General features: G+C 39.3%; 1 protein-coding gene across 2 annotated transcripts in view; it reads left to right on the top strand.

The window, feature by feature from the left end:
- Positions 1-12,255, top strand: part of LOC309889702 (chondroitin sulfate proteoglycan 4-like) — a 37,064-nt gene that overhangs the window by 15,068 nt on the left and 9,741 nt on the right. For both annotated transcript variants that reach the window (XM_082782659.1, XM_082782658.1), the window contains exons 6-7: positions 4,701-4,899; positions 8,480-8,611. In XM_082782659.1, coding sequence (XP_082638785.1) covers positions 4,701-4,899; positions 8,480-8,611 — 331 coding nt within the window. The remainder of the gene's footprint in view (positions 1-4,700; positions 4,900-8,479; positions 8,612-12,255) is intronic.

Raw genomic sequence — 12,255 nt, 5'->3', positions numbered from 1 at the left:
TAAGTTTATCTAGAGGGCACACTGAGCTTTTTTGTAACTTTAAGGATACATGAAGTCTCTTGGGCTAACAGAGGGCTTTTGGGGTTGGGCATCTTCTACCTTGAGCACTGCTGTGTTTCTGTGTTCTTTGCCAGGGTGTCTTCAGGGCTGCTAATAAAGACAGCTAAAAAAGTACCAAGAGTACTGATAATGAGTACAAATATCTTACTGTTGCCTTTTCATGGCTATCAGCTCGTGTGCATCTTGCTATTAAATATGCTGAAGGGACAGACCTGCTGAGGTGCAACCTGCTGTTGCTCCTCCCTGAACCCCCAGTAGGACAGAACAGGAGAAGGGACCAGCATTCTCACTTGCACATAATTAGCTAATTAACTACATGTTGGGTATTCCTGATACAGAACAGGAATGTTCCCTTAATAAGACTTTGACATCCTTTAAAAAAGTCCTAACTATGTAATAACACAATGCAGTCAGTGAAAATCTAGGCTGGTAGAGGTCACTGAGGTATTACTGCAGACACTGAAGCTATTATTGTTCGGTATGGTGAGGTAGAAAAATCACGTGTTAACTTGTTTCTAGTTCTTTCCCCCTGCCAATTACTGAAGAAAATTATAAAATTGTAGGCTGATGCTATGCTTTTTGCTCTTAATAACCATAACTGGCTTTTTAATCTTCCAGTGATGAAAAAAGTCACTACTGTCACTCCAGTGCTTTTTGTTTTTTGCTTTCTCTTTTGTTCTTTTGTTCTTTTATCCTCTCATTCTTCCTCATACCCCTTCCTCCCCGCTTCCCCATCAGGTTATTTTGAGGCTGCATCATTCCCAGTGCTGCAGTTTAAAAATTGGTGGCACCTAAAGCATACATTTGATTTTACATGTTTAGTCATGTGTTGCTTAGGTAGAATGGGTTACTGTGGAGGTGACCGTAGCCTTGAGTTGTGTATGCAGCATTTTTTCAGGAGAAAAGCTGTAATTTTTAAGCAGCGATAGTGGTAATACCATGCATCTTCACAGTGATGGCAGCAAACCTGTGATAATCTGCAGGTGCCCATAGCACAGGGCACCCTACCCTATGCAGACAGTGCTGGTAGAAGGACAAACTGTCTTCACAAGCATTCAGGTGGTAAAGTAAAATCTTCCTTGCTTAAATTAATCACATTTGTACCCTGTAGATAACAGCACAGCACATGGTAATGTTTAGTAGCAGACAAGGAGGATGTATGTCACTCTGATCTCTTTCTGTGTCTCCCCTCTGGTACAGTGCAGGCTTTGAACTGCCGTCTGTTTAGAGCACTGAGGCAGGGTAGTGCACTGCAGTGCATCCCGTGGCTTTTTCTAAAAATGGCTTTTAAGTCCAAGCTTCACAAGAACAATGATAACACGGCTGAACTTAGCCAAAGCTGGTCCTCTCTGCTGTGCAGGCAGTTTGTATATCCAGAGCCATGATGTTGCCTTTGTGCCTATGGTCTGCCGGTCGTGCGTAAGCTTTTGCTGAGAAATAAGCTTTAGTTTTGTTACAAGTGTGTACTAATAATGCACATATGTTGGATATGTTCAGCATGTGCATGCTGAAATAAAGGTGGCAGGTGATTTACGTACTGGGAAGAATACGCTAAGATCATCCTTCTTCAAAGCAACCTCACACATCCCAAATAGGAGGGAGAAAATGGATTTTTCATGGTGCTGCTAAATGCTGAGATGAGCTGGGCATTCCTGTGTAGGATGGTGCTTGCTGGCCAAGCAGACTCTGCTCCTCAGCGATGCTGCTAGTGGTGAATGAATGTTGAGTAATAACCTGTGCATTGCTCTAGAAAAAGCAGTACTTCTGAGGCATCTGTAACATCCCTTATTCAAACCACTGTGTCCATTGTGTACGTGAAGGTTATGAACACCACAGAGGGTTTCAGAAGGACACACAACCAAATATTTCTGGTGGTGGTTATGGTTTTCTTTAGGAAGTGAAAGTTATTTATTTATTTATTTATTAACCTCTGGCTGAGAATTTGTGACATGCTGAAGTATTTACATTAACATAACATGTGAGATACAGAAAGTTTTATTCTAGTGAAAGCTTTTGTTGTGCATGCTAGTAATCTTTGCATTTATTTTATAGCTTTTCCATTAAAACAATAAATGCTTATGGGATTCATATACAGCATTTTATGCATCATCTCCTAAAATTCTGGTTGGTTTTATTGTTGGTTTTATGTTTTGTTTGTTTGTTTGCTGTAGCGGGGACAGGAAAGGGTAATGTGACAATACTAAGATAATCAGTATCCTGGCCTTACTTGCTCCATTTGTTTCTGCATTTAAGCATATTTTTCAGTAGTGATGCTCTGAAATGACTGCATCATCTCGTTGCCACAAGAGGGCCGTATTTTCCTAACAATAGGTTTGTTTTTTTTAAAAAAATCAAACACTGATTTTTTTTTTAATTTTCTTTAAATCATTCACTTACTGGAGTTTTTAAAATGGCTGTGAATATAGACTGTCTGGTGGGGTACGTAGCACGGAAGGAATAACTGACAAGCTGAATGCTGTAAGCAGAGCAGAATGGATTATTTCCCAGTGGGCAGGGTCATGAACCCTTTTTTGGACCAGGTCTGTGGAATTTGTTAGGCAAATGCACAATTAGTGTATTGCTACATCCTAGAAGTTTAGATACAGTTTTCATGGTGCTCTTCAAGGAGGGCTTGATCCCAGAAGTGGAAAGTAAGCCACTTGCACAGTACTTGCAGCACTGAGTGTCCGCTTCCCTACAGCCCTTTCCAGCTCTTGTATCTCCTTTCATTCCTTGAGGATCATGTTACAGGTCACAGAGGACCTCAGCATGTACAGTACTTTAAAAAGCATTGTGTGTTAGTGTGCTGGAACAATTGCAATAAACACTGGCTTTATAGGTAAAAAAGCTGATTTTTTCCCTTAATAAGAGGTTTTTTTTTCTCCGAACTTCCATTTAACCCAAGTCATATGCAATAACATTTGCATTGTCCTTTCTTATGTGTTTGCATATTCTGTATGTGACGTCTTACTTTCTGTGCAGAATTGAGTGCTGCTGACATGAGTCAAAAGGGTCTCGTTATGAAACCAGTGACACTGATGTACGCATTTGGTGCTGCTTTTGGTCAATCAGACTTTGCTTAGTTCTCATCCTGTGTTTTCACAGGTGGCATCTTCTATCAAACTTAGATACTAGTAACTGCATTTCAGAGAAATACATATTTAAAGGGAGAAAATAACAATTTCCTGGTTGCAAGATGTTTTCCACTACAAAATGTAACACATACATTTCCAAACTTATTTTCCTAATTAGAAAATATATAATTTCATCTTAGTGTCTCTTCTCCTGTGGAATATATTTTTTGACACAATCTAGGCCAAAATCTTTCTTCTATTGAAGTGTCATGGCAAAAATCCCAGTGGCTTTTAAAAAAAAAAACCATCGGGTTTCATCCATAGTTTTTAATAAAAAGTAGTATTGATACTTAAGGAAAAATCTGGCTGATGATTTTGTTTCTGACAGAAGTAAAATGCCCGTTCTTCAAGGATCACATTTCCTCTTTAATCACTTGGTATGATGTTTCTACCAAATATTTGTTATGTGAGGCCCTAGGAAGACAGAGAGGAATGATGCAATATGTGTTTTGAACCTCAGGATAAGTTTGTTAAAAACCCAGACTTTTAAGATTATACACTGTGATATGAACTCTAAATGGAAAGAATTGACATGGATATTCTGAATATTTAGAAATTTCACTATATTTTGAGATAAATATGTATTGTCCTTTGTTAGTACTTTTGTCTATATTCTAACTATATAGAGAAGAGATGAAGAGTAAAGTGAGCTGTTGCTTATCACTTCCAAATAAATGATCTAGTGAGATGTGAATGAATCTGAGACATTAGTTCTTTCTGCTCAAAAAAAAGGATCTGTCAGTTTGTGTGTATCTTAAGCTAAAAAAAACAAAAACAAAAACAAAAAACACCAAGAATGTTGATTTACTAGAAATAAGTACTAGGTTTTGTAGTATCTTCCCAAATACTAGTTATTTATTTTGTCTGTCTGCATGACCTTGCAAAGTGCTAAGCAGCTGTTAGAGGTGATGGTTCTTTCCTCTGCCACCAGACTGAGCATCTCTGTGGTACACTTTGTTTGGTACACTAAAAAAGGGCTTTTAGTGCACTGTTAAAAGGAAATAATGCAGCAACAAGTGTTCCAATTGTATTAGAGATTGTGCTGTCCTTGGACTGTTTTTCTTTCTTCTTTCTTCTTTTTTCTAGTGAAAGTGGAGTGTATTGAATGCTGTGACTGCTGTGAAGTACATGACTCCAATATTCATGTGTATGTGTTGGATGGGAACTGCTTGACTCAGTTATCAAAATACAATTTTGTTATGTTTGTAAGAGTTTGGGTAGTGCTTGACAAATAGAGCACTTGTGCTTCAGCTTTCAAAAACCAAAACCGATGGAGTATATCTGTGGTTGTCTTATTTTGTGATCTTGTTTTTTGAAAACCACATGCCAGCATTAGCCATTCCAGTCCAGGATCAGAAATTTGGATGGACAATAAGGAAATCTGTCATAGCTGCTAGTGCTGTACAGCATAAATGTTTATTCTTTTTTTTTTTTTTTTTTTATCTTCTGTGTTTCATATGCATGCATTTCTTATTCTTTATTTTTTATTTCTTTTTGTTTTTCTAGGTCTGGGTGGGTTCAGTCACAGAAATAACTGCTGATGACCTCTTTGCAGAAGATAAGGACTCCTCACCATCAGAACTGATATATTCAATTACTCCACCTAGCAATGGGCACTTGGCTCTGAAGGATTCACCAAACAAAAGCATCCTTAATTTTACTCAGGCTCATATACTGGAAGGGCAGCTGTTATTTGTACACAATGGTATGTAGTTTCAAAAAATACCACCTGTTGACAGTATACTGCTCCTATTCGGTCTTTTTGTGTTGGTAATCCTTTGAGAATCTCCTTCTCATGTCACAAAAATCTCAGATGGCTAGTTATGTGATCCATGGTCTCACAACCTAGACAGGAAGGGTCCCGTACACTTAAGTGTATGCTCACCAAGAAAGCCTGGTGTTCTGTTGGAAGAAGCACTAGAGGTTCAGTTGATAGCAGTCTCCTAACTGAAACCTTTGTTTGCAGTAAGGGAACATCATCATGCAGCTTGCAGAGATACAAAATCAATGTTTTTGACCATTGTCATTGATAATCAATTTTTATTTTTTTTTTTAGTCTTAGTGCACTGCTGAGTTATTCATGGACTGGCAGTCTCTCAGACATGTCACAGTACCCTCATGTTCCTAAGGAGCTCAGGGCAAATAAAGTCATGGCTCACCTGAGTAATGTGAACCTCCCTTAAGGCTGTGAATGAATTCAGCTTTAACCATTGACTCTTTTAAGCCAGTGGTAAGAGCTAGAGATTGGGTTATTCATGCTGCTGCTACAGAAGAATATGTGGGCCATATGAAAGAAGTCAGGGCAGCCTCCTGGATCCTTAAGTGGCAGTGCTGAGAAGCTGCAGGAATTAACTTCCCAGTGGGGTTCCAGTCTGAGGAACACGTGGGGCTTTTATGAGGCAGGAGCTGCTATTCTCCTGCCCCAGCTCTATTACTGTATTGTACCAGCTGGAAGAAGAAAGTTGGTGCTAGAGAAGGAATAAACCTTCTGCTGTGGGCTAGGAGGTGGAAGAGGTCCAGAACTGCCTCACCAGCCCTAGGGTGAGGTGGAATTACTTCCAGGGCTCCTTTGAGTCCTGCAGTCTCTCCAGGTCTGTGTTGTGGCTCCTTGAGGCTTGCTGCAGGTTAAAGCACTCTAAAGTGTTCTTCCAGTGCAGTATCTTGCTGAGTGCATGTGTTGCTGAAGTTGCTTTACAACCAGCTGTTGGTGAGCTGTTACTATCCTACTCAAATAATTTGGTCAGGAGATGAAAGGTCAAGAACATAGCAAAAGTGAGCCAAGCTGTTTATGTTGTTCCAACAGAGGCTTTGATATGTAAGAACCTCAGTGGTGGTAGGAAGATGGTAGCCTGAGTGTGAGGAAATGAATTCACTCTCTGTTCCAGAAAGGGCGAATGCACGTCTGTAGCCTTAGGAAGTGAATCGTGATTAACAAAAGTAAAAACAATAGCAAATTTCATTTTTCAGTGAGTGGGAGTGTGGGATGTACAGTAAATCTGAAATGTAAAATTGCCCAGGTCACGCATCAGCTCTTGCAGCTGCTCTGGCAGCATCATCACCTTCAGTGTTTCAGAAAGTACTCTTGACATTTCACTTCTTTTCCTTCCTCAGTAAGAGATTTTCTTTCCTCCTTCAACCTGGGCTGTTGTTTTAAGTGTGCTTGCTATGCTAATCTTATTCCCAGCCTTGTCCTGGAGCCTTCCCTTACCTGTTGGTGTCACGATGCTTCTTAACCTCGTTTTCAGCTGCTCTGTCCCTCATCTTCAGTCCTCTGTTGCCTATGAGCTTCCTGGGAAGTGTGCCCATTTCATGTTCTACCCAGCCTGGCTTCTACTTTTCCTACTCGCCGTGAGCCTTTCCAAGGGGAAGAGCAGCATCTTCTCGGCTGAACTGGCTCTTCCACCCACTGGCATTGCTTGCTCCAGCTATAAGAGGGTTTTTTTAACTGTACATGGCACTGACTCTCTGTCCTCAGGGTCTTTTACAGTACAAAAGAAAGATTGCTTTTATGCCTTTAACATTAGTCTTCATAACTTTTTCCCTTCATCTTTGCTGTCTCGTGAATTACATCAAGCTGCTTATTGCCTGCTGTGAGTTTCAAATCGGCCCCTTTGTTCTTAGGTTTTCCCCTTAAATCTTTTGTTTGCTATTGCATAATGCAGAACCAGATCGTACATTTCCTTTTCTGTACCACTCTTTCAGTGTGAGAATGCCTTCCCTTTTCCACCCTCGCTTCCTTCCAGGGTGATCCTGCACAGCTTTTGTGGTTTGGGGTCTGCCCTTAGACCCTGCCACTGTTTTTTCTTAGGGCAGGACTGAAATGACCTCTTGTCAGTTCTGAAGCCTCAGTGTCTTCTCAGTGCAGTTTTTACAACACTCATTCTGGTGTCCTTTTTATCACCTCTATCAGATATCCCTTTAAAAATTAATTGTGTTAAACCAATACATGCTCTGCCGTAGCAGCAGGATTTAGTTCTCTTCCTGGCTCTGTCAATGACAAAATGTCTGATTGTGTCAATCAGACAGTTGCTCTACATTAGCCAAAAAAAACAAGTGAAGCTGAGTAAGCCTTTTTCGACCAACTTGAGGCAATTAGTAGACTCTTAAGTGCCTCTTCAAATGTGCAACTGCTTGTGCATTTTTATGAAAATAAAACATTAGAGAATAAAGACTTAAAATAAGAAAACAGTATGGCATGATTTTTCAGAGCTGCTTTGGTGCCTGGCTGAATATAAGAGGAGTTGTGAGAGGAGCCTAGGGGAGTTGTGAACTATAATCTTAGAACCCACATTTGATTCTTCTGATAGGTTGATTTAGAGTTAGGCAAGGAGTTCTGATCTTTAAATTTAAATACGTGGCAACATTTCACTTTCAGAATACATATTCATGTAGCAATATCTCATAGCTGCATTAGGCAAAACAAGCAGGAGGGTAATGATAGCCATTTGCAACAGTTAATATTTTAATTTTTCATTCTCTCTTTCTACCTGGTTAAACACCCTGGGCACCGTCAACATAAAGGCAGTCTTAGGAAGCACTATACACCTCAGTAAGTCAGTTTTAAAAGATGCACTTTTACAGGAATCTGCCCAGTCTCCTGGAGATATTTTGCCATTACTGTGTGCCAAAGTACATATAGGTCTTAAGATTAAAGAAAAAAATGTGCATTTATTATGAGTAAACATAACCTCTGAAATAATTTAAGCTGTCACAACATATCCTATTCAACAAAGCTGAAGGAGAGCAAAGAAGCAAAGCAAACAACCTGTGATTTGATCCAGTCCTTTAAAAGTAAATTGAAATGAAAGTGCATTCTAGTATTCTATTTTTCACCCAAAATTACTTCTATGCCAAAAATGACTGTTTAAGTGCTTGGGTCCTTCCTAAGATGTAAAAAGAGGAGAAAATTTGGGAGCTAGTGTCTCTCCAAGTTTAACTGGGTATCATGTCTGCTGAGGTCAGTGAGGGAAATAGGGAAGGGGCACTCTGCTTATTTGTAGCTGTGGTATATATGGCTTTCAGTGTAAGTAATAGCCAGGAGTTCCTCATTTGTGTGCTGTTCTCTGCATTTTGAATTTATGCAATTCTAGTTAAGACACAAAATTGCTAATCAAAAACTGCTTTAGAATGACTTGGCATTTATTTCACTTGTAGCCTACAGCAAAAGGTGTCCAGTGTGTGTGTGTTCAGATGAAAAATAGAAAAATAATAATAAAAAAAAATAATTACCAAAAAAATAAAATAAGATTAAAAATTAAATAAATTTATGCTTTTGTTATCTACAGGAGCAATGTCTGGAGGCTTCAATTTTCAGGTAACAGATGGCTTGAACTTTGCACCACGACAGATCTTTAGCATCACAGCTCGGACTCTAGTCATTAGTCTTGAAGTGAACAAAGGACTCGGAGTCTTTCCAGGTCTGTTTTTAACACCTTATCATGATTTTTTCCACTTGATAAAATTGCATAGGTGACCATATATAGCTGTACTTGAAAAAAAAAACTATCTCTGTGCTTTTTGAAAGAACAGTTATGTTGTTTCAAATGTTTTTATTTTATGGTCTTTACATTTTTGATATGCCTGTGTGCTTGGGATGATGGAATTTGGCAGTAAAATATATAAGCACAGTGTGACAATAAACACTGTCTGCCTAAGCTCTCAACATTCCTCATTCAGATTAATTTAAAAGCTCTATATAATATTCATAGAATTAGAGGTGCAAAGTGCTGCTTAGAGTATTCAGGCTGTTTTAGGTGGTTGGGATTTTTGCCTGGAGAAAACAGTGAAGCTTGTGTCCACCGAACTCTGAATAGCACACTTAAGCTCACCAGGTTTCTAGTTCACTTTCTTACTGTTTGAGCAGAGTTACGGAGAGCAGCGGAGACTCACTGATGGATCAGAAAGATTGAACAGTTTAAATTTGTATTCATGCATTTGCAGCAAGCTGTGTCAGCAGCTAAGTACTATATTTGAAGAAACTGTACTCCTACAGGAGTTGATGAATACAGAGATTCTCACCAGAGTCATATATTGCTTTGCATTAGCAAGAGTAATCCCTCATTGAGTTAGTAATCTGACTTTAATTGCAGAATTAAAGGAGAAAGAAAGATTAGCCTTCTCTCAGCAACATCTTGTATCACACTTCATGTTTGTGCTGCCTTCTTTTTTCTTGGAAGCCACAGGGAGATGGGAAATCTCTATAGGTATTAATCTGTGTCTTGGTTTATTAATTTCATGCAGAAGAGGAGCATGTCACTTTCTAAGACTTCCTGAATATAAACTGCATAAACAAAGGCTTGCAGCAAAAGCTACTTAAACACAGGCAACAAAAAATGAGATTGTAGCAGCATGATCTTCTTCAGTCAATATAAATGAGATTCACGTAAATCCACTTAAAAGGCTTATTAATCTGTGATTTCAGTGGGTAAGGTTGCCTCAGGCACAGGGATTTACAGAAATTCCCTCTTAAAGCAAAGATAATTGTAAGAAAAGTGTGCCTGATACTTCTATAGAGGGAATAGTTTCTAGATTTTCTATCCATTCTCCAGCTTGGAAGATACAGTGCTTCCTTCAGCGCTGCAGGCTGTATTTATCCAAGCCTACATTTTCTGCTGAATAGTTGCTTGCTTTGAGTTAGCAGAACTCCTATACTGGTTTTAAAAAGTACTGCTAGCTTTTGTACCTGTTCTCTTTCTGATATTTTTAAAGACATTCTGGAGCTGTACAGGTTTCAGTGGTACTTGCTCACTGTGGAATGACAATTAAAACAGTGATGGTGCCGGTTGCTTAACCCCCACACATAAAGACAATAGCCAGTGTTTAGCTATATTTTATAGCACTGTGGGAAATGTTAAGAGACAACTTAAAGAACCTTCCCTCTAGGGAAGTAAAACTTGAATATTTTCTGAAGAATTTGCCATGTTTTCATGACTGGGTATAAACTATTTTCTCAAGCATATTGTTTTGCAATTTTATAAAAGCATGTACTGCTCTCTTCTTTTGCATTGAATATAGCAGATTTGTTTATATGGTTTAGAGATTTCTTCTATCCAACAGCAGATGATTTTATTCAGTGAGCTCAGTAAGCTGACGGATAGATATATGAGTTTGTCTTATGTATGCTAGATATCTAGAATGTGAAGATTTTCTCTCTTCAGGGAAGCAATTGACTGAAGAAGGAATAAGATGAGCTGTCCCTAGAGAAGGAAAGACTTGTAGGTATTCAGAAGCAGAGCTGCCAAGGCTGGTCAGCACACATGATGATCCATAACTATTTAGTAGTGATAGGCAGAATGCTCATACCAGAGTAGTTTCCCAGTTGTAAAAGTTGGCAGAAAAAACAGAGGCCAAAGTTATTAGGTACTGATAACAGCCTTACACTATTGTGTTCCGCTTGTACAGATTAGCTTAGCCCTACTCTGTCACCCATCCCCTGTCTCTGATCCTTTCTGCAGAATTTGGGTGGTGTTGCTTTGTGACCTCTCAGCTCCTAGGCGGGGGAAGAGGCAGGCTGTGCTCTCACTTCCCTTTGCTTTGCCCACTCTGCTGGCTGGCAAATAACCGTCGCTTCCCTGGTGAGGTGTTGGACCAGAGCAGAACCACTGCAGGTGCTGGAGAAGGTTTTTGGTGTCTCAGGAGGAAAGTGCTCACCCATTTTCAGTGTGGATGTTCACCACTCACAGGAGACAGTCATATATGGGGAGGTTCCCATTTCACAGGAGAGTGTGGGAGACTCCAGTGTCCATGGCCCTGCTTGGTATCTCAGCCTCTGCTGCACAGTGAAGTCCCTCATGGTCAAGCCACAGCTCCTGAGAGAGGTCAGGGCCGTTGGGAAGGACCAGGGGCTTTGTGAAAACTCGAAGCAGGTATATCCAGCAGTACAGCGTAACCGTGTTTGTGATTTACTCTGTCTCAATTTGTTATGGCACTGGGGCCTGATTTGCATAAATGAAGTTATTGAGAAATAACTCTGTTTGCAGATACGCGTGGTCTGATGAACTTTTGCTCTCTGTTCTACATTCCTGATCACATCTGGTGTAGTCTGAACACGTGGTCATGCTTCCCTTTCTGCCTGTCACACGGAAGAGGGAGAACAGTAGAGAGAAAAGAAGGGAGACTCCTTGTATTGGATAGAGTGAGAGGATTTTTCAAGGATTTTTCTCCCCCACCTCCAAATTTTACAGGAGAAAGATCTTATTTTGGTTTACTCATGTATAAACACCGAGGTTAAGTGGAGATAGACTGATAATGCAAACCTGAAGGATATGTATTGCTAGTGTCTGAAGTTCTGCATTGATACCTATAAAAGCTTGTTGATGAGGAAAAAAAATGTAAAAAGGGAGGCAGAAGTGGGCTCAGAGGGAACAGGACTGTGTGAATCTATTGCTCTTCTAAAAGTATTAGTTAACATCCTTTGTAGTTTTCTGAGTGTATATCATCAGGAAACAGTACATCAAAAAATCACTAAACCAGTCTTTTTTTTTTTTTTATTTTTAATTTTATTATAGGAAACTATTAGATTTGTTTTTGTCACAGCTATGTCAAAAATTGTCATGGTTTGGCTAAATTCCAGAAAGCTCTTTATAATCTTCAAGTCAGAAGGCACTGGTTAATGCAGTGCTGTGTATTAAAAGAATCCCTCAGTCCTCCATCCATCTTAATAATACTTTATTTCAGGCCATTATTTCTGTTGTGCAGTGTCCTTCTTATTTGTTTAATTCAGTATTTACTTTTTAAACTTCATTCAATGAAAATTGTCCTTCATATTAATAAAGTGTTCAAGTTTTTGATAATTATTTATTTTGGTTTGGGTGCATTCATTAAAAAATGTGCTTTGTTAAGGCTTTTCTCAGCCAAATCAACCAGCCTTCTGTGGGCAACTGGGATTGCTAAATACATTGCCAGTGGTCACTTCAGCTGGAGTTAAATTCAGTTCTAGACATGTAAAAAAAGGGGCAGGGCTTCTTATATATGCACTACTTTTTACTTCGGATTGCCTTTGCAGAAACAAGAATTTAGCAATTACATGTGCTGAAGATAACTGTACCTTTCCATTTCTGTA

Source organism: Aythya marila, assembly GCF_965140915.1.
Source record: "Aythya marila genome assembly, chromosome: Z".
Classification (NCBI taxonomy): domain Eukaryota; kingdom Metazoa; phylum Chordata; class Aves; order Anseriformes; family Anatidae; genus Aythya; species Aythya marila.
This window is presented reverse-complemented; position numbering and strand designations above follow the sequence as displayed.